Source organism: Canis lupus, chromosome 2 (genome assembly GCF_003254725.2).
Source record: "Canis lupus dingo isolate Sandy chromosome 2, ASM325472v2, whole genome shotgun sequence".
Lineage (NCBI taxonomy): Eukaryota > Metazoa > Chordata > Mammalia > Carnivora > Canidae > Canis > Canis lupus.
The window spans coordinates 51,275,903-51,298,732 of NC_064244.1; the positions used below are offsets into that span (position 1 = coordinate 51,275,903).

The 22,830-nt window shown below is 42.5% G+C and overlaps 1 protein-coding gene across 1 annotated transcript; it reads right to left on the bottom strand.

Annotated features, from left to right (window-relative positions):
* Window positions 1–674: 674 nt before the first annotated feature.
* CD180 (CD180 molecule) lies at window positions 675–17,022 on the bottom strand. The gene is made up of 3 exons (XM_025447612.3): window positions 16,678–17,022; window positions 8,408–8,574; window positions 675–4,259 (listed from the first exon to the last, which is right to left on the bottom strand). The coding sequence occupies exons 1-3, from the start codon at window positions 16,765–16,767 to the stop codon at window positions 2,531–2,533; spliced, it is 1,986 nt and encodes a 661-aa protein (XP_025303397.1). The 5' UTR covers window positions 16,768–17,022; the 3' UTR covers window positions 675–2,530.
* Between the last annotated feature and the right edge of the window lie 5,808 nt (window positions 17,023–22,830).

A 22,830-nucleotide genomic window follows, 5' to 3' on the forward strand; every position in this document is an offset into this window, starting at 1 on the left:
TCTTTTTGTTTTGTTTTTTTAAGATTTTGTTTATTTATTCATGAGAAACACAGAGAGAGGCAGAGACACAGGCAGAGGGACAAGCAGGCTCCCTGTGGGGAGCCCGATGCGGGACTCGATCACAGGACCCGGGGTCACACCCTGAGCCAAAGGCAGTTGCTCAACGACTGAGCCACCTAGGTGTCCCTACACACATCTTTAAATGGCTGCCTTAGGCACCTGTTTTCCCAAACACTGATATTCAAGGTAATTAAAGCCACTAATTGTGTGATGTTTCATTTCATTAGCAGAGTGGTGCCCCGCTTGCCCTCGCTCATCAGGTCCAGGCCTCCTAGAGCTCAGGGGGATATGGTGCCCATTCATCTCTGCCGCCTGTCTTGGCTTTGAAGGAAGGTTGCCTTTGAGCTCAGGAGTTGGGAGTTACCTGAGGATGAGGAACAAGGTATAAGTTCTTGGACACTTTGACCTGCTTCCAGAAAGTAAGGGACAAGGGGTAGGCACTTCTGAGTAAAACTGAGATAACATGCCTACTAATAGGCCCTGGGTGGACTGTGGCCTGGGAGTTAGCTGGGAAGCCCTACATTCCTACATGCATTCCTCAGGGTGAGAACAGGGTGAGGCCAGTGAGACACCCACCCTGGGCGCTAAATTGAAGAGAGCACTGTAGAACTCAATAATGAAGATAGTATTTTAATGTGACATTAAGTAGAAAACTGATACAAAATCTCAAATGTGAACAAATTATCAACATTTTAAACAAAGGCGGGATCAGCATTACTGATCTTTCCTTTTTCCTCAGGTTCTAATGTGGTTCAGCATGGGGCTATTATTATGGATCCTGTTTTTTAAAGCTTTGATATTTTACTTACCATGGATTTCTTTCATTAACCTGAAGCCTTTTTAATATTGCATTAAAATATTTTTGTCTTGCACACTGAGTTTTTTGGTTCCCCTTTAAATTTTGCACCCAAGGCAAATGCTTCTCTCATTTTACCTTAGGCCCCACCTTGTGTTCTTAACCAAGAACAACTGAGACAACCTGGCCTCCCACCGAATACTACAGGCAAAAAAATCCCCCTAAGGGTAGCAGAGCATTCGCAATAGAGGTTTGTGGCATTTCTTCACTATTCCCTGTCTTTCTTGCTGTTCTCGAGGATACAGAGGTAAAGAGAGCTTGCTCTCCCCACGTTTCCACCCTTAATATGTTCCCCTCTTATGCCCTCACCTGAAGAGCTAATATATTCCAGTTGGATATGAAAGTTAACCAATGTTATTAGTTCTAGAATTCCAGGCCATATAAATGTAACGCCTGAGTAGAGATTTCAACTCTCGGTCAGCCAGTGCAAACTGCAGAAGGTCAAGCCCTCCATAAGTATGACCCTTTGGACCTTGTAAGGCCAAAGTCATAACACCTTCCCCTTCCCTGTCCTCTCTCTCTCTGTCTACATTCAATGGTCTTGTCCTCTCTTTTCCTCTGGTATGACCATCTCTGACACCCCAGCCTCAGCAGAAGCTCACTAAGCCAGCTTCTTGTGTTCTAGACAGCTAGTGTACGGAGATGCTTTCTTCACCTGGTGTTCACTGTAAATGCGCTGTCTCAACTGCTGTCCCAGGTGAATAGACTTTTGAGAGCTGGCCTGGGAACCAAACCACCATTTATTTCATAGTTCCTGTAGGAAAGAAGCTTTTAAGGGCCAGACATCCAAATGAGAAGAGCATTTGAACCACAGCCTATGTGTAAGGAGCATTTGTAGCATAAGAGCAAACACACTGGATAGGGAGAAGGAACATCCAAGGGTTCTGAAGAGAGAGTGGCCAATGCAGCAAAACTTTTACACCTTGGGGGCTACAGAGCTGATGGGGTTGCATTTTTTTTTTTTTTTTTTTTTTTTTGGTAGCTATTTGTACTCTGAGTGGCTTCCTAGAGGCCGTAGAGACTTGTGGATTAAGGAGATTAGTGTAGCTGATTTGATGTCAAGATTCATTTCTCAGCTTCTTCTTTTAAATTCACTGTGTATTCCCTTTTTCATTTAAAATAAGCATTGAGACTTTGTTGCCAACAAGTTTTTCAAGCGACTGCCTTACTGAGGACTCAGAGGCAAGCATGATGTCCAAGCTGTGGGAGGCAGAGTTTGGGCTGGGGCAGTCAGCACTGCCTGGTTATGAGAGTTGATTTCCTTTTAGGGTCAGGGTAGAAGCTGCTTCGAGGGGGTGTCCACAAGCAGAAGGGAGATAGCCTCTTAGCACATTCCTCTCCTGGCTTTTCCATGCCACAGGTCCTCCAACCACCTTCCATGTGAAGAAACAGCTCTGTGTCTCTCACAGCTGCTGCTTGGCCCCCTGGCCCTGGTCCATTTATGTTCCAGGAAGGTTCATTAGCTCTAGGACTCAGAGAAGCACAGAGAATCCCTGCCCAGCTGCAGGAACCAGTCTGAAAAGTCTGACAGACTGAGAAGGAGCACAACAAGTTCCTTTACTTGGGGCAATTTCGCTAAACACACTTACTTGCCATCTCTAGAAACCTTCAATGTTAGATGTGCTGGTATTTCCACCTCAGAAGGAATTTAATGAAAAAAATGAGCAGAACAGTAACCAAGAATAAAAATACTACAAGAAAGAAAATGCCCACGGCCGTAATACCACAATACAGTTTGACGTCAGACAGCTTAACCCCCCTTAAAGTTGGGGGGTTTGCACACACGGTCTCCTCCGAGCCCTCAAATTTCTGCAGGTTTTCTTTGTACCATGTTATAAAATGAATATTCAAACAGGTGCAGTCCAGGGGATTGTGACTTAAGTTAATGGTGTTCTGCTGGGACAAGGTGAGAAGGAGAGGAGATGGGATGATGTGGATGTTATTGGCGGCCATATTGAGGTAGATCCCCCGAAGATGACTAAGAGCATCAATGCTATTGCCTGTCAGGCTGTTGTAGCTTAAGTCAACATGATTCATCTTCCCAAGGCTCTGGAACGCTTGCTTGTCTATGGAGAGGAGGTCACAGGAGGATAAAATAAGAATCTCCAAGCTGCTCAAGGTCTGAAGTAGGCTGGTCTTTGAGATACTCCCATCTTGAAAGTGATTCCCCTGTAAATTTAGATGGCGGAGACCCTCCAGGCCTTCTAGAAGGTGCTGATTGCTGGTGTCCAGGTGGCAGTAAGAAAGATTCAGAACCTGAAGGAGATGGAGGTTTTGGAAAGGACTCTGTGGACCCTTCATGTGCAAGCGGGTAAATGCCAAATCTAGACCTTCTAGCCGAGGACATTCTTTGAACGCCTGGCTCTGGAGAGTAAGAGGCTCATTGTAGCTCAGGTTTAGGTATTGTAAGTGGCGCAGATTTTTGAGCTGAAGATTGCAGCAGTCAGAAGCCTCTATATCACTGTGGCTTAAATCAAGTTTCTGAAGGTTTTCGAGTTTTTCCAAACACCCAGCACCGAAGTCGAGTTTCTTCATGTTGCCTTTTATAGAAAGGTCTGTAAGGGATGGAAAACTGGCAGCATGGATTTGACACAATTCGTCAAACCTATTTACATTGAGAACTAATTTCTTGAGAGCTTTCATACCCTGGATCCCAGGGGGTAACTCACGCAAGTGATGTGCCGTCAGATCCAACTCCTGGAGTTGAGTAAAGCACCGGAATGTAGCAGATGAGAGATCAGAGATGTAGTGCTTCTGTAGATTGATGCTTTCAACAGACATTTCACAAAGTCCGTCAAACATGTCTGAAGTAAGGTCTTGGTCATCAGTGTCCTCGTATGACCCCAGCCAGAGAGACTTAGTAGTAGTGTTCTGTAGACCTTTTAATATAACAGACAAGTTAAGACTCCCTCCAAATTTCAAACTTTGGAAGATTTTTGAATGGAAAGCTCCAGGTTCAATGTCTTTAATATCATTGCCATTGAAATTAAGGCTTAGGTTGGTGGCCTGCTTCAGAGTGTTCATGTCTTCACTAGAGAGGTAGTGTATCACATTATTCTGAAAATCCAGGACTTTCAGATTCTGGATTGGGAAGTTTTCTGGGAACTTAATAGAGGAAATATAGTTGCTTCCAAGATGCAAGCTTTCTAAGTTTTCCAGATTGTGCATTGGGATAAAGCCGAGATTGGATATTCCTGTTTGGGTTAAGAAAAGATGCTTCAGCAACTTGGGCCCATTAAGAGATGTTTCTGCCATGAATATCAGGGGATTTCCAGTCAACACAATTGTGTTCAATTGATGATGGTTTTGAAAAGTATCTTCATGTACCCAGTTAATCTGGCACCTTGAAAAGATAATAGTATTGAACAATAATTAGTTGGAAAAAAGAAAAACTCTGTCATAGTGACCTGTATTAACAAAGCCATCTTTTGTGTTTAGTAAAAAGAGTATACATTATTATTTGAAATAAAACAGAAAAAAACTATCTTCAGTACCAACAGATGATCTGTTGAATCAATGGTTAGCCTCAGTTCTGAAAACTCTGATTTAGAATTTCTTCCAGATGTCTTGCCCCTTTGGATTGAACTCTCAGAGATTTATGTTTAGAATTTAGGGAACAGTTAGCAGTTTGATTGTGGGCAAAATCCAATGATTTACTATTTTAACTAATATATAATATGTCATCTCTAGCATTTAATATATAACATATGATATGTAATGTATGTATCTGTGTCATCCTGGGCAAGTCACAATGTATCTCAATCTCTGTTGTTGCTTCTATAAAGTACAGAAATGATGAGCACTTTGATGTGCAACAGCTGTTAGTCAAATGATACATATGAAAATACTCCATAGAAATACAATAAAGGTTTCATCCTGGTATTTCACCTGAAAATACTGGATTGTGCAAACACACACACACACACACACTCAAAACTCCCTGGGAGATCAATAAGGGAATTCCTTAGAATTCTAATTCCCTTAGAAAAAGAAGTTGGAATCCCTGGGAGCAAGGGAGCCCTAGAGCTAGCCTTGTCCCATCTGCCACTGTCTGCCAGGCCTGAGTGGCCTAGAGCCAGAGTTAAAAACTAACTCACGTGCACCAAGGCAGGTGACAAAGGTTGGGATCCAAGCAGGTTAGGAGGTCCTATCAAAGACCTGCAAACCATCAAGACCCTCAAAAGGGATCCTTTCAGTGGATGACCTTAAAAAAAAGTTCATAGAGGATGACCTTGAGAATATGTGTTTTCTTGGATGGAATAACAACAATAATGAAAGAAGTCTCCTCTGCGATTCTCTAACCATATGCTTCCATTCATGAGGACTGTGGCCTGAATTGATGCTACCTCTGTGGACCACCCAAAAGAAGCCAGCATAGAAATTAAGTTTAAAGTGGTTCCAGAATGATAGTGACTTCAGATAACTCGCATGAGTAAATAGAAATTTCTTCTATGTACATTTTTCTTCTAGTGTATCTACTTAATTAACTTTTAACATGGAAAACTTACACATTCACATAAAAGTAAAGATTACAGTACAACTTTCATAGATCTGTCACATAGTCACAACAGTTCTTGAAATGTTGCCATATGTGCTGCTTTGCTTTTTTTTTTTAAGATTTTATTTTTTCATGAGAGACACGGAGAGAGAGGCAGAGACATAGGCAGAGTGAGAAGTAGGCTCCTTGAGGGGAGCCCGACACGGGACTTGATCCCAGGATCACACCCTGAGCCCAAGGCAGACGCTCAACCACTGAGCCACCCAGGTGCCCCCTTTGCTGCTTCTGTTCACACCTCTCACGCCTGAATTATCTTAAATCAGATCCCAGATATGCTGTACAGATTTCATTGTGAATCTCCAAAAAAAAAAAAAAAAAAAAAAAAAAAAAAAACCTACATCAGCTTATTTTCTATAGCCATAATGCCATTGTCTAATTCCAGGAAAGTATTTTAAACAAAGATTTCCATCAAGTTTCAAAAGACAAATGAGCTCAAAGTAAAATTTCAGTGAACACATAAGGGAGTTAATTAGTCAGTTAAAAAAAATGTTCTATGGAGCCACCAGGGGGTGCAGTGGGTTAAGTGTCAGACCCCTGGTTTCAGCTCAGATTGTGATCTGAGGGTCATAACATGGAGCCCACATCGGGCTCTGCACTCAGCATGAGTCTGCTTAAGGTTTTCCTTCCTTCTCCCTCTGCCCCTCCTGCCCATGCTCTCTCTCTTAAGTAAATAAATAAATCTCTTTAAAAAATGTTCTACATAGTCAGGTAGATAGCAGATACCAGAATTATGAGGTATATCTGATATTATATATATGATTTATAAAAAATGTGTGATATACCTGATATACAGGATCAGAATATATAATAAATCTACATCTATGAAACATGTGTTTGATGTGTTTTAAGGAAATGGTATGAACCAATTATATGATGAAGGAAAAACTTTTTAAAACTGATGTGTCATATTTATAATAACGGAAAGTCGTTGAAATGTACTGAAATAGGAAGTTAATGAAATTGAAAAACCAAAGACAGTTTATACAAGAGATTAGACACAGTTGAAGAGGATACTAATGGTGTAAAAGTAGATGTGAGAAAATGACCTAGAATATCGTCCAAAACACCAAATTGATGGAAAACAAGGAGAGTATATTGGCATATATGACTGATGGATGAGAAGATGCTATAAATCAAATTAGAGATCCAGAGGATATGAAAGAGTGAATGTAAGCAAGCCAGGTTTCAAACAAACAATGGCTAGACTATTTTTCTTTCTTTCTTTTTTTTTTTTTTAAGAATATTTTAGAATTGAGGAAAGGCACTGTTTGCAGATTCAAGGAGCCCAACAATCTACATGGTGAGCTACATGGTGCAGCACTGTGGTATTACAGAATGCCAAAGACAGAGAGAACCTACTGGAAATGCCCAGAGAGAAAAGATGATGTGCATGTACGTGGTGATTAGACAGATAGGTGACCGTCCAGCAGCGACAAGGGAAGATGGCAGGCATCAACAGGCTGAGGAAAAAAAAAACAACAATCAACTTGGAATCATGTCAGGAAATACTGTCTTTCAAGAATCAGAGTGAAATAAAGACCTTTCTGGAAAAACAAAAACCAAGGGAGTTTAGTGCAGAAAGACTTTCACTAAAGAAACTGTTAAGTGTGTACCTCAGGAGAAAGGGGAAATTATGCCAAGAGAAAGTCTGTAAAGCAAGATGTAAGAATGAGCCAAGAAAACGGAAAACACGGTAAAGCTCAAGAAATGTGGCTGTTTAAAGGAATAAAAATAGCATCTGATTGGTGATCGGGTAAAGGGCAGGGGCTGAGGGAGCTAAGGAGAGGGAGTTGAGAAAAAATAATAAGGTCACGTTTTTATTTGAAAATAACAGAAGAGGAAACTTAGAGTCCAGCCAGTCCTAGCTGGAAAAGCTATCCTGACCCTACGCGTTCCTTCAAAATGTGCCCAAACCCATTCCATCTAAAAATGAGAAATGGTAAAGCAGAGGGAAGGTGTATGTCCTGGGGACACAATGGGTAGGGAGCAGAATGATCTTTGTCCCTGTCTGAAAGACCATGGCTCTGTCTCAGTGAAGTGTTGCTACCCAGCACCTGGAATCTTGCCCCTGGATGAGGCCTGGGGTCATTTGGGGGATCGTGGACTGGGAGTCAAGAGAGCAGAGTCCCAGTTTCCTTACTTTGTGACCCTAAACTAATTAACAAAATCTCCTGGATCCTCTGTTTCCTCTTCAGACATGAGTTGGAGATAATATCCAGCATGCCTGCCCCCCAGGGGTGCTCATAAAGATGGAAGCGTCTCAGGGGTGTGAATGCTCTGCCACGCTGTGGAAGCATACATTGAACCACCAAAGAAATAGAGCTGCTACAGGGGACGCAGACCCATCCACACGCAAATCCCTCTCCTGCTACACACACACACACACACACACACACACACAGCACATGCGTGTGCATGCTGCATTTCCCTTCTGATTTCTGCCCTTACATTCTTGTGATAGTTCTGCTTGCTGGTTCACAAACACTGGTTCAGCATTTGGAATCCCAATTCTGCTTCAAAAATTAAATAATGGAACTATTTTCCCAACTTATGGGGGGAAAAGTTAGTAGCTTATGCATTTCTCCTGTAAATTTTTCTTAAAATGTCATCATGCAAGAATAAACTATGGCATCTGATTTAATACAAGATTTGTTTTCAGGGGTTTTTTTTTTTTTAAATCAACATTCCTTAGAACTTCTTAACGCTGCTGATGCACTCTAGTTGGAAAATAATCCATTTTTCTCTCCACTGACTGGGTTTTTTTTAAATATTACACTTCACTTGCAGAAAAATATTTTCTGGAAAGAGTGAACACGCAAGGTAGACAGAGTGTCCCTGTGCTCCCAAAAGAAGGTCCTGGAAACAATGTGAATGCAAGTTGTGTTATCACATGAGTAAAACATCAACCACAGACAAGGAACTCAGATACATACCTGGTTAAGTCCAAAAAGATAAGATCTATGAGTCTACTGAAAGTTGTATTTTCCACTGTAGGCAAGAAATTAAAGCCAAATTCCAAAAATTCTGTTGTGTTGGGGAGAGTGTCCGGAACTTCTGTAAGACCTAAATTTTCACAGTTATAGGTCTTGTTGGCCTCTTTCTGATGAGAGAAACAATGTACATTAATATCAGAGCTGGTAATTTGATTAACTAGCTAAATTACATATGTTCTATCCTTTGAGCAGCAATGGCACCTCTAGCTCTTTACCAAGTACATTCCTGCAAAGACACAAAGTGATTCATGTGGATTATTAACTTCAGTCATTTCTGTAATATCAAAAGATGAGCCATAGCCAAATTGATCTTCAATATTGGACTAGTCGAACAAAATACGGTACCTTCACAAGATGGAACCTTCTACAGATGAAACTGGAATGAGTAAGATCTCCACATGCTGATATAGAGTAAAGTGATATCCAGGTATGTTGTAAGGTATAAAAAGCCAGGTACAGAAGGACATATAGTGTGTAGAGCATATGGTATGTAGCATGTAGCATCTTGTATGCTACTTTTTCTGTAAGAAAGGTTTGCATATTTCTTATATTTGCAAAAAGAAACCATGGAAAAAAGCCCAAAACTCATCGCCTTGAAGGGGAAGAAAGGAACCAAATAGAGAAGCAGGGAAGGAAACAAGTTTTCTTTGATGAAACTTGGTTTCATAGTTTTGATTTTGGTTGCATAGAAATGTGTTATGTCAGCTTGAAAACAACTCTGCATTAGCATCACTGAAACAAGACAATCCTAACATTACATACTTTCTGATGTGAGACAATATTAAGCAGACAGTTCCACTCATGAGGTATTCGTGCCTCTCCCCGTCCCACTCCCCCCAGCATTAAATCTGCATCCAAGACTTTAGGCTTAACATACAGTCTCCAGGTGATAGGAGGGATTTAGGTCAACTAGCATCACTAGGTAGCAGTCAGCTAAATGAAGAAGGTGGGGCATTTTATTGAATTACTTCCTTTCACTGACTGGTGAATGTGTTGGGGAAGTAGAGAGAGGGGTGGGTGGGACAAGAGAGACAAAGAGATAAAAGCCAAAAGAGACAAAGAGATAAAAGTTCTATAAGAGATAAAACCAACTAATAATAGGGATGCCTGGGTGGCTCAGTGGTTGAGCATCTGCCTTTTGCTTAAGGCATGATCCTGGAGTCGGGATGGAGTCCCTCATTGGGCTCTCTCCATGGAGCCTGCTTCTCCCTCTGCCTGTGTCTCTGCCTCTCTCTCTGTGTCTCTCATGAATGAATGGATAAATCTTAAAAACAAAACAAAACAAAACAAAAAACCTAAACTAATAATAGAGTAGCCCTTGGTCTGCAGGGAATGCACCTGGGGGCCACCTCTCACATCATGTCAGACTCCATGGGGTTTCATCTACCTTTTCAGACACTGCCTTTCTCCTCACCATGCAGTGGTCCTACCAGCAGCCCACTGAGACTGCCCGGTCTGGGCAAGACCTGCCCCATCAGACTTGAGCTCACCAGCTGTCCACACACTGAGCTGCAAACAGTCCTGCTTAGCTGGAAACAGAAGACTGAACACATCCTCCACTATGAAGCCTGGTGCTTTAGGCACATCCCCATTTTAATTGCTTTTTGCTTTATTCCAACTTCTGTTCAGTGGCACTCATTTTTGTAGGTGCACTGAGCAAGCTCACCTACAGGAAATCACCAGTTTTCTTCTCTGTTGTGATAATATTATGAATGCCATTGATGAAAACGCTGTATTTTTATTTCCTTTCCTTCTTCATTTTATAGGCCCAAAGTCCTCTAGCCGCTGCCACAGATCCACCTAATGTCCTTGAAATGCACACTTTGTTTTTAAAACTTAGCCGAATGGGGAGAAAAACATGTTGCTAGACCTCTCTTCCTTGTCCATGAACATGGATGGCCCCAAGAGGAGAGGTATGTGCAGTTGGCCTGAGTAGCTGCTAAGATTTGGGGTAGCTTTGAGAAGACATTTCCCTTTACTCATCTCCACTGGCATAACTGATGTCACATACACTTGGAAAAAGGGAACTTTCCTCAATTTGTCTTGCTCTACTCTACAGCAAAAGCCTCCACGCTGGCAATTTCCTCCTTCTCCTGAATATATAAGTGCCCATGACACCTAAATGAGTCCTCTTCTGTGCTTTACTAAGCACTTTACTGCATTAATGCAATTCAGAAAGTTGAGAATACTGCAGGAGCTCTGCCGAGCCAGTGGCCTGAGGGACCTTCTAGCAAATTCAAAGATAGATAAATGAAATAGCTCAGTTTCAACCCAGTGAAAAACTGAGAACCAGTGGATAACACAACCACAGAGTATTGAGAAACCCACCATGAGTTTGTGTCATACACGAATCTCTAGTTAGGTATAAATTGCAATCAACTCTCTGCCCTTGATTCCTGAGAAAGAAGCAAATGACAAGAATTGAAGCTTATAAGAGAATTTGAAAAATAAGCACATTTGGGAGAATGTGCTAAGATACACACACACACACACACTTACACGGCCCCTCCCCTTTGACTTTCATAGTCACACTCCTGTACAATCACAGATGCTATTATGGATAGTGACACAAAGCTCCCCGTGCTCTGGAATCACTCAAGCAGCATTAAATTGTTTTCAGTCTATCATATTTTTTTCAAGATTTTATTTTTAAGTAATCTGTATACCCAACATGGGGCTCAAACTGACAACCCCGAGATCAAGAGTTGCATGCTCTACCAGACTGAGCCAGCCAGGTGCTGCAGTCTATTGTACTTTTTAAGGCAGGAAGTACATACACACACACACACACACACTACTCTCATTCCTTTTATTGTTGTTGAGAGTAAATTGCAGACATGATGTCCCTTTACCCCTAAATCTCCTGAGAACAGGACACCTCTTCCGTGACCACAGTGCCATTACCGAATTCCAAATATTGAACATTGGTACAATATTATCCAACATACAATTCATATTCACATTTTGGCCATTGTCCTAATACTGTCCTTCATAGTAATTTTGTTTTCCTAATCCAAGTTCATACATTGCATTTAGTTTTCATGACTCTTTAGGCTCTTTTGGTCTGAGACAATTCCTTGGCCTTTCAATGTCTCTCATGGCATATATATAATATAATATAACTTAATATTAAAATATATATATATATTTTAAATCAAACACAGCCTCATATATTATAGAATGTCTCTCACTTGGGGTTCAGATCTCTCCTCATGATTTGATTCAGGTTACACATTTTTGCTAGGAATTCTGCACAAGTGAGGTTGTGTTCTTCTCACTGTCAGGATCCATCTCAAACCTTTATGAGAGTGAGTTGAATTAGCAGAGTACAGCATTCCAGGACGGTAGAATGACAATGCGAGAGAGCAGGAAGACAGGATGCAGAAAACGAATACAGCATGGCCATTGCCCAGGGCTCGGGTGGCTGCCAGGGACACGTGTTCAATTGCTTCTCCAGAAGACACCCACCACAGTCTGTGCAGCCTCTCTGGTTCCTCTGAGCTCCACATGACCACTTCCTACAAAACCAGCTTTCATTCTCTACCCTCCGTGCAAAGTCACCACCTAAAATGACCTCCTCACTCTCCTTCTTTGGTGGTTCCATTTCGATCGGGTCCCCTGTGGACATGAGCTCACGCAGGCAGCAGGGCCGTGCAGGGCTCCATGGGGTTCACAGCAGCCACCCCATGCCTACCCCTATTCTAAGTCATGGAGCATTTACTCAGGACCCAGTGTGCCCTGGAACCTGCACCGACCACTTTGTCTCTAGCTTCATGTCAGAGCTGTGCCTTTTCACAGAGCAGGACTCCCAAGTGTTACCTCTGTGTTTGCAATCCCTTTTCTTTCCAGGTATTCGTTTGCATTTTTTCAGTCGGGATCTTATTTTGCTTCCTTCTGCTGTATCTCCAACTTTCCCATTGTATTTTCCCTTCTCAAAAGTGTTGAAATGATTTTCTAATTTTGAACTTTTTGAGTTTCACCAAATGCTGATTCCCACCTTTCCAATGTCTCGTCTGCGTTTGGCACACACCATGGCCAGATCGCCCATGCGTGAGGAGTCTGGGATGCTGAATGCTGACCCTCCCTCCATTTGTCACTCCTCTTTCCAGAGATAGCACAGTGCGACTGGATCAAATTTTGGAGTAACAATCACTCTCTGAAAACAAAATATTCCCAAGAGGACACAGTCCTAAAACTTGGTTGTCTACGTGACTCCTCTAGGCAAAGGGCATCCCAGTTATATGCAGTTCATTTTCTATTTGTCTTGAGTCAGACTGCTTGGGTTCAAATCCCATCTCACAGCCAGTGGGTTCTCTGAGACTTATCTTTCCCCAACTGTGGATGGGGGATAACCTTCTTTGTGGGCCAACTCTGAAGGTTAATGTGATAATTAACAGGAGGAGTTCAGGTTTCACAGGATCATCAGGACATCATGTCATTGTTGAGGACTCTTGAGAAGGGCTTGAATCTGTGAATTTGTGAACTTACAGTTCTGAAAAGAAGCTCTATTAAGTGCTCTCCACCCTGCCCTAGGACTAAAGGACTGCCCCCTCCCATAGTTTTGAGGGGACAGGGTAGCCAAGATGAGCCCATTTGAAATGAGTAGGCACGTCTACACTCCAAAGTAATTATTCGAGAGTACGTCAAAAGTGTTAGCAGAATCCAAATCACAGAACACTTATTCCAGTTATGCTTTGCACATTTGTCAGCCTCCAAACACCTGGTCATGGCTCTAATTTGTTACTTATGATATACATACACACACACACACACACACAGAGAGAGAGAGAGAGAGAGAGAGAACATGTAGAATAGAACAAGGGAAGATTCCACACGAGGTGTTTATAGATGTTCACTATATTTTTAGAATTTGTCTAGGTTTAAATTTTTTTCAAATAAAAAGTTTACTAAAAAAATTCATCTTGACTCCCGCCTTACATCATATGCAAAGAAAAAATAATAATTCAAGGTAGGCCATAGATTTAAGTACAAAGCATACTTCCAAAAACATAGGATATACCTTTTATGGCCTTGGGGTAAGCAAAAATTTCTTAAGCAGGACAGAAGTGTACTGAAAATAAAGGAACAATAACAAGTTAACCTACATTAAAATTAAGAACTTCTGTTCACTGGAAGGTATCATTAGGAGGGTGGGAAGGCACGCCATAGAGTGGGAGAGGATATTTGCAATCTGATGAAGGACTTGTATCCACAATTCATAAAGAGCCCGTAACAAAGCAATTTTAAGAAGACCAATAACCCAAGGGAAAATGGACAAAAGACTTGAGAAGGTGCTTCTCTTTTTCTCTCCCCTTTCTCTCTCCTTTCTCTCTCTCAAACACACACACACACACACACACACACACACACACAAATACACACATAAGGATATGCAAATGGCCAATAGAGTTGAAAATGTACTCAATTTAATCATCAGGAAAATAAAAATTAAATCCCGGTGAAATACCACTACTTATCCATTAGAATGGTTAACATTCTTAAATAATAGGCTAGTAATGAGGATACAGAGCAATCAGAACTCATAAACATTGCCAGTGAGTATAAATGGGCACCATCCCTTTGGAAGACTCTACAATATCTACTGAAATTAATACATGTACACCGGATGACCACATACATCCCCCCTCCGCCTGGTATATACCTAATCAAGATTGGCACATCTATTTTCTAGAGACATAGATACAAATGTCCAAGGCAGTAGCATTTATAATAACCAAGAAATTGAAAGCAGTGCAAATGGCCATTAACAGAAGAATGAATAAATAAATAGTGGTTCACTAATAGAGCAGCATACTGCAATACACAAAGAAAAAAATATACAATATGCAATAAAATCAATGATTGCTCTATGTAGCATCTTTGGTAAATGTCATATATTTAATGCTGAACAAAAGAAGCCAGACACAAAAGAGTCTATACCATGTAGTCTCCTGTATATAAAATTCACAAAGAAGCAAAATCATTCTTTGGTAATAGAAGTTAGGGTACTGGATACCCCTGGGAGCTAGTGACTGGGGAGAGGCAGAAGGGGGCTTCTGAGAATGTTCTGTTTCTTGATCTGTGTGCAGATCACGGGGACGTGTTCACTTTGGTGAAAACTCATTGAACTGTGCACTTAGGATTGGTGAATGTTCTCTCTGCGTGTTATACTTCAATGAAAGGCTTATTGAACTCAAAATAATGCAAAACAAAAACCTTATTTTTAGGATAGGGTCTGATAAGCCAATGAAGGCCATAGAAATATTAAACAGTATGTGGTTCTGCTTAAATTGGAGGGAAGCACAAAAGAGCAAATATGACAAGGGGGAAGGCTAGGCAAATTTGGATGATTTGCACTTGAAAAAAGGTCAGTGCTTCTCCTGCCACCACTCCCCGTCTGGGGCTGCCCAGAAGTTCCTTCCTTACCTTTGGAACAAACTTTCATTCATCTTTGTATCCCCTAGCAACATCCCGGTATTCACAGAGTGACAGCTCAGGAAACAGCCTGAAAATCCTGTTACCAAGAACTTCTACATGATAGGGGTATAAATCAAAGTAGAGATCTAAGGTTAATTGCGTTGGGTCCAAGGTGTTGAAAATCAGTCCTTTCAGAGGGAGAGTTACAAAGAGGTTGTTCTATTAAGAGGTGTCAGTCCCTCCTGACTCAACCAAAAGGGAAGGCTCTTGCTGCAGCATAGGGCCGGGCCTGGACATCCTGGGACCCTCAGCATTACTTCCACTACCCCGGTAGCAGGCAGGCCCTGGGATAGGCAGCAATATGAGCCTGGGGTGCTCAGCCTGCTGCTGTTCCCTCTCCTCTGCCCAAGCTGGGGCCATTTGCAAAAACAACTGGCGACTCTGGAACCTATTGTCCTCAGTAGGAAGCTAGACTGGTTCAGTATTTCCATGGGCTTTCCAGAATCTCCCACGCCTCCCTTGTGGGCTTCTGAAGGGCTGTGTGGGCTTTGTAGCAATGCGGGGACTTAAGAGTTGAGCTGGTAGGCTGAAGCGTGGGGCATTTAAAATAACTTGCTTGCCATGAGCTGGAATTTAATTGTGCTGCTATCCTACTTGAGGATATTGTCAGACAATGGGTGTCCTACCAACCTGATCACTGAGGAAATGGTGTGCCCACTCCGACCCTCTTACCACGTCCCCTACGTGTCTGTGTGTAATTGACCTGCCAACCTGCGTGATGAAAGGCGGTCTCCTGGGGTTGATAAAAACTGCTTCCTTGACCCCTTCTGTTGTGAGCTGATTTGTGTTGCCCCCAGATGCATATGTCTTAACTGAGTATCCCAGAATGTGACTTTATTTGGAAAGAGAATCTTTAAAGAGGTTAAAGTTAAAATGAGATCTTGAGGATAGGCCGTACTACAGTTTGCCTGGTGTCCTTATGAGAAGAATAAATCAGGAATAGCCACAGCAGAGAGAAGACAAGGCGGAGACACAGGGAGAAGATGGCTGTCTACAAGCCAAGGAGAGAGGTCTCAGAAGAGACGAACCCTGCCGACACTTTGATCTCAGACTTCTAGCCTCCAGAATTGTGAGAAGTTTCTCAGGAGGAGGAAGGTTACAGCATTTTAGAAGTTGGCAAGAGACTGAGGCCCTTCTCCTTTCTCTCTCTCATTACCCTCTCCAAGAACTTCCCACAAGTTGGTAAATATTGTTATGGGCCAAAACAGAAGATGCAATTTGGCTCTCTTCTCTAGTGTTACTCCTGTGGGTTAATGACACAGATGGAGAGCTGTCCAATGTGAGGAGAAAGCCAGCCTCATTCAGAGTGATCTTTATTTGCTCCCAAATCTGGCACAAGCCATCTTCATTCATCTCCAGGAAACCAAAAAACTGTTTGGAGTAGTGGCCGTATGCTAGCATGCTGCACAAACAGCACCTCCATGCTGGAAGCACGTTTGGAGAGCTGCCCTTTGCACTGAGACCCTGTTGGTATCTTATGGCCCAATTAGGATCATGTTGAGGGAATTGTTTGCAGAGGAGGAAAACACTCACTCCTTGCAATGAAGAATCTCGCAGATCAATCCCTGGCTGTGCTCTATGGCTCCTTCTTCACTCCAAAGAAAAACTACATACCGTGTCACCTTTTTAAAGACAATGGATATTGGGAGGCCAAGGCTCAGGTGGGGCTACATGCTGAAACTCCTGATTCCCAAGCAGTTCAATCTGGATAAAGACAAACAGTTCAGACTCACCTCAGTGCACATCTGATCCGAGGAGGTGATGGCTTTGCAGCTGGCAGAAAACATCACCACCAGCAGGAAGCAGCTGGCACAGGGAGCCATCACCGGAACGAGGCAACCCCAGCTTGGTGGGCTTATCTAGTGTCTGGAGCAGAGAAATGGAATTAAACTGTAATGACCTTAGTAATTCGGCAGGCAGAGAGGTGCTCAGAAGGGTGATATGGGAACAAGAAATGCTGTTGATGGCTCAGTTTTTGCTGGGTCTGTGAAAAAAAAAAAAAAAAAGGGAAGTTCCTTTTGCATATCAAAAATAGCTGAGAACCCAGCCCCAGAATGGCCCAGTGCATTTCCTGGCAAGCATGAATCATTTGAGCACCCTTCTGGTGTGGGTCACCCAGACTCTCAATGTGATGGTATTGACTGAGGCCAGCTTCAGGGGTTTGGCTAACTCCAACAGCTTCTGCTCCCTTTCCAGAAAGGGAAGCGAGAAGCAAGAAGCTGTCCTCACAAAGGAAGCCACTTTGGTCATTGTCCTACATGAGGGATGTGGAGAGGTGCCACAGCATGCTATTGGGGCAGATGGGAGGTCTGAGATCGGTGGTCGGGCCTGCTGGAGGTGGGAACTGGAGCAGGAGGGAACAGGATCACCTCCAGAGAGCTAGATAGCTGCTCTCCTTGTGCCTCTGCTGCTGCCTAGGCCACTTGGTTCACCTTCCTCTGGTCTTGGTATAGGAGGAGGACACATCCATCCTTTGACCCTGTGATTCAGGCCTAATAAAGCAGCTGAGGTGGAATCAATCCCTCCTTTTTTCCTTCCAACCTGACCCAGGGAAGCAGGGAACACTGCTGTATACAGAGCAGTCCAGCTGAGAGAGAAGAGTTAAGGATGTCAGCCTGGGCTCTATTTCTTCTTAGAAATAGCTGGCAGCAAGACTGCAATTACCCTCATCATGGTGGAAGATGGGGTAGTTGATTAAAGAAAGTCAAAGTTCAGACATTCCTCCCTGGGCTGAATTTAGCTGCCTCAGATGTAGTTTTCCAACCTTCTGGCATAGAGGGGCTGCTTGGCCTCACCGTTCCCCCATTCCATTACCCAGAGCCCAGTTCTTGGCATCAGCATTCAGAGTGACTTGAGACGCTGCTCCCACTACTGTTTTATGACTGCTAATCAAGAATTAGAGGAGCTACTGTTTATTGAGCACCTACTATATGTCAGACACCAGGTTTGCTGTTATTTCCTCTGCTTTACGGATGTAAAAATGGATCCTTAGAAAAGTGAAGTTATCTCTCCAAGGCCACACACACCTAGGAAATGGTGGATGACGGCTTCAGATCCGCCGTCCCATGGTGGAGACTGTGCTGTTACCCTCCGGAGTTTAAGAAAGAGTTTTGCTTCCTGAAAGAGTGAAAAATGGATGGGCTGAAGACAGTTCTTCATCTGGAGAGGTCAGAGCAGATGCTAAAATGCAGAGGAGGTTGGAGAAACTATGGCCTAGGCTCTGTGCGAGGGCTGCTACTAATATTTAGGCTTTCCTAGTCTCAGATCCTCATCAGCAGAAGCAGCTCTGAAGATGCTTTTGGTAAAATACAGCCCAAGCGAGCTCCCTGACAGCCCATCTTGCTTCAAAGGCATCACGGTGCGTGGCAAGAGCTCTGGTCTCCAAGGAGCGTAGTTTTCAGCCTCGGGTGCACTGATTACCAACTGAGTGAACTTGGACAAGTCATGCCACTCGTCTATTTTCCATCTGAAAAATACAGAAATTGCAATTCCTGTTCCGCTGACCTCACAGGATAATTATGAGGATCAAATGAGATCATACATGTGAAAATGCTTTCTTAACCTTTAAGTCCTACATAAGTAGGACTACATAAGTAGTAAAGAATGTATTACTCCTCTGATTAACCAAATCCAATGTCATGTAAATATCACGCTCAGGAAATTGTCTCCTGCCCCAGAGACGTTGAAAAGGTGTATTACTTTTCTTTTTCAAGAACGGTTTGATGGCTCAGTTAAGGCCATAGGATTTTGTCATTTTCTGAGGCCATGCTATTTGCATATGATTTGCATGTGTTTGCATAATGGATTCAAAAGACTCACTGCAAGTGTAGAAGAGTAAAAGAAAATAAATGAATATGAGTGACCTTCTGCCACAGCATTCAAATCAAATATTCAGGGCATAATACCCTGAAATATGAAATAGATTAAAATTTAAACTATTGCAAACAGATGGGAAGATAGGTTTTGGAGTTCAAAGGCAAGAATGAAACCCTTATTTGGTGCTGGGTTGTAAAGAATCACATGCTCTTAAAGGTCACCCCATCCAAATGATTTTCATGCCTGAACTCTTTCTTCCACACCCCCTTTGCTCCACCCCTTCCGTAGACAAAACACAGTACATTACCTCCCAGTCTATTCTGAAATCCCTCAGGTGATGGAAAACTTACTGTCCCCCGACAAATTGTTTTGGAAAATTTTGACCTAAACCATGAAAGCACTAAAGTCTTCCCTCTAACTAAACCTAAAACCATGAAAGCACTAAAGTCTTCCCTCTAACTTCCTTCCAATGATCCTCCTTTCCTTGGGGTCAACAGAACAAGGTCAAGCCCTCATCCATTTGCTGGTCCTTTAGCTATTTGGCAATAGTTATGATCTTGAAATCATCCCCTTCCTGGGTTAAAAACCTCAAGTTCCTCCAACTATGACAAGCATGCATGCATCATAGTCCCTAACAGTCTATTTGAATATTTTCTCAATCTCCCAAGAAAAGCAGGGACTTGAATTCGGGTTCTAGCTTTGCCACTAACTCATGTGCCTTTGGGAAGATCCTTCTGTGTCTTCATGTCCTCTCTGTAAAATGATGGAGTCAGATTCACTTACCTGTGTAAGGCACTTCTTCAACTAAAAATCCAGTTTGTCTGTTTCAAAACAGTGATTTCCATTTTACTTATGTAACTGATTGGTTTGAGCCCATAAAAATGCATTTACACTGCTATTTGTTGACAATGATTCTTATCCAGGTGGGTTTGTCCCTTCTTCTTAAACGTAAGACATAGAGAGGTTTGGCTGGAGTAATGGGCGTGATGATTGCTGCAGTCCTGATTAATTCACAGTGCCATTAAGGGACAGAACTGTCATCCCCTATTTTAAGAGCCGGTTCTTGCAGAGAGATGGAAAGAGAGAGGAGGTGAGAAAAGACGCCAGAAATTCATGTATTTCTACTGACCGGTAACCAGGTCAGTTACTGTTCCTTTATTTAACATGTTCTCATGCAGTTCGTCCCTTGGGTCAGCTGCCACCCCATGGGTGACTCCAGAGAACTGCCCACTTTCATGTCAGGGAGGCCCATGCCCTCACCATCTTGTGTTTCCATTTGATTATAGTCTGGGGAGTGACTTGGGATGGTAGGCTACCTTGTTTGGCTTGTCAAGCCCTTTCTTAGCTACAACCCAAAGGCTAATATGTCTTCGGAGGGTTTGCAAACCAGAATATTCTTTGTCATCCAAGTTTAGCAAAGAATAGATGTTTAATTTCCATTACCGTGTATGGGCACCGGTGGTATACAACTATCCTTTTTTTTTTCTCTTGTACATTTAGTTTTTGTTCTGCTTTTGGGTCATGCCTGCCCTTCCCCCTGGTTCCTCCCCCACCTCCAGGTGGTTGAATCTACTTGCATCTAAAATTCTACTTAAACTTGAATGTTCTAGTGCCTTTTGTGATCAGTTTTATGCCTTATCATTATATTTCTCCATATTTATTTATGTTACTAAACTATTAAGGTCAAGAGCAATGAAGTCTGGAAGCAAAGCCCTCTTTAAGTCATTGCCACCTCTCTGCCAGGGTTTCCTGGTGTACTGCCTTGTGGGCACGTTGGAGCAGAACCCTCAAGACTTCTTGTCATGCTCTTCACCATTGCCTTTCAGTTGGTGGCTCTTGTGAAGTCCCCCGGCTACACAGAGCAAGCAGTGCTCATGCCCCTTTCATACCTGGAGAGGAGACGTGGCTCTTCTTACATCCTGCTTGAGTTCAAGTTCATTTGTGTTGGTGGCTTCCCCGCACCACCCTTAGTCCTCTTGTTCCAGAACTGCCTATTTATCTGTGCTGTTGTTGATGACTCTGTTGTCGTTGCCGCCACCATCACCACCACTATTAACAAAGCAGGCACGTTATGTTCACGTGGCATGTGAAACTGAGTTCCTGGGACATCCCTTCTCCTCCACAAAATTACCCTCGGCCTTTTCACATCTCAGAACCCAGGCCTTCTTGGCCTTTGTACTCAGAGAAAGGACAAGTTCTTCCCCAATCCAGGGACAGTTTGCATTTCCTGTCCCAGGATTCACCCGTTTCTGAGATGAATGATATCAAGAGTAGCTACTCACTGGAATTATAACCACTTAAACTAGATTTAAATGTTATAGCATTTTAAGTTTATACTCATTTAAAAAACTGATGCTTTCAACTGGCATTTCCCCAAATCTAGGTTTCATTGTTATCTAGGTTTCATTGTCATCTAGTTACATATATATGGTTCTGGAAATATGTGTAACATATAAGAATATTTATCAAGTTTTAAATTCCAATTAACCATGAGGTTAGTGTCACTTACTAACTTATCTTTCATCCAGTATATTTTATAAAGGCATAAATGTTAAAGGCATCCTTAGGGTTTTTCTCTCAAGCTCTAAAAGAATATATTAACAGGTGCTGGGGTACAGGGACTAGAGAATAGGACTGGGATTTGGGATCCCCAGATAAATCCTTAAGTCTGAAATAAAGTGGTCTTAATATGGTACATTAATATCATCAATTTTAAAACTAAAAATAAGCCTTAAATTAATCTCATCCAACTCTGTCATTTGTTTAAAATTTAAGAATGTAAAAGAACAACATGACCCTGACATTCCCAGGATTGAGATTATTCATGTTATTATTAAACCATTTACTTTTTAGCCCTTCAGGAACATTTTTCACATCCTGTCTCTTGTCAGGCTTTTTACTCTGAGCATTGTATTAGACTGAGTTCCCTTAGGCCTTTCCAGTGAAGCATAGGAGGAAAGGATTTGCTGAACTTGCAGAGGCAAGAGGCAATTTCGGTAAATAGTGGGATGGCACCCTTTCTTCATTCTAGTGAACCCCAGGGAAGTCTCATGGTATGAGGGGAAGCATTTGTTGCAGGTGGGATGGTGGTAGCTTGAGGGGATCTTGGAGCTTTTGTTCATTCCCTGCACCAGGTGCAACATCGACTTCCTCATGGGAATAGGATTAGCAGCAGACAGGAGTTCAGCAGCTTTTATGGGTTTCCATCTTCAGACTCAGCTACTTCTGTGACTTCGGACAAGTCATTAGTCCCTCAGAATCTTGCCTTCTTCTCTAAAAGAGAAATAGTATCTGCCTTGCTTACTCACAAGCATGCTTATGGTAGAAGGGTAACCCATCAAGAACTATGGAGAATAATTTATTATGCTCCAACATGAGACATGTGTGGATGCCTAGTCTGGTTCACCCTCCCCTCCACCCCCCCAATTCAGTTTTCTGTTTCTAAGAAGCCAGTCCTTTGAAAGCAAAGTAAAGCTAGGGGCAAAACTCCTTTAAAGAAGACTCCTTCTTTAATAAAATAAATGAAAGGAAACTTTGCTAGAAAGGAGCCAGGTAAGTACTTGACCTGCATTATTTCAAATGTTTAGAACCATTTGTTGAGGTAGGTCCTATCCTAGGTGAGTAAACGGAGGCCACGGTAGTTTAGGGATATGCTCAAGGTCACAGTTCAGAATGTGGAGGATCCATGACTCCTAATCGACTCCATCGGATCCCAGAGTCACGATCTTGCACCTCACCACACTGGCTTTCCAGAAATTCCCTTGCTTGTAACAAAGAATTCCAGAAACCCAGCCATGTGGCAGGAAATTTGCACAGTGTATATGTCCCAGACACTCCGGTTCCAATTCGAGCCCTCCCAGTTTGCTGTTGTGTACAGAGATTCTTCTGGCACTTATTTGACAACCACATTTTCATAGGATGGAGAGGGTATTTGGAAGAGATGTCAGCCCTAGAAATTTAATCAGCTGGGCTGAAAGCAATCAAGATGCCATCTGGACAGACTCTGACTTCCTGCCCAGAAGATAAAGACATCTGGACCTAGTAAATGCCAAGGACATGCTGACTTGGTC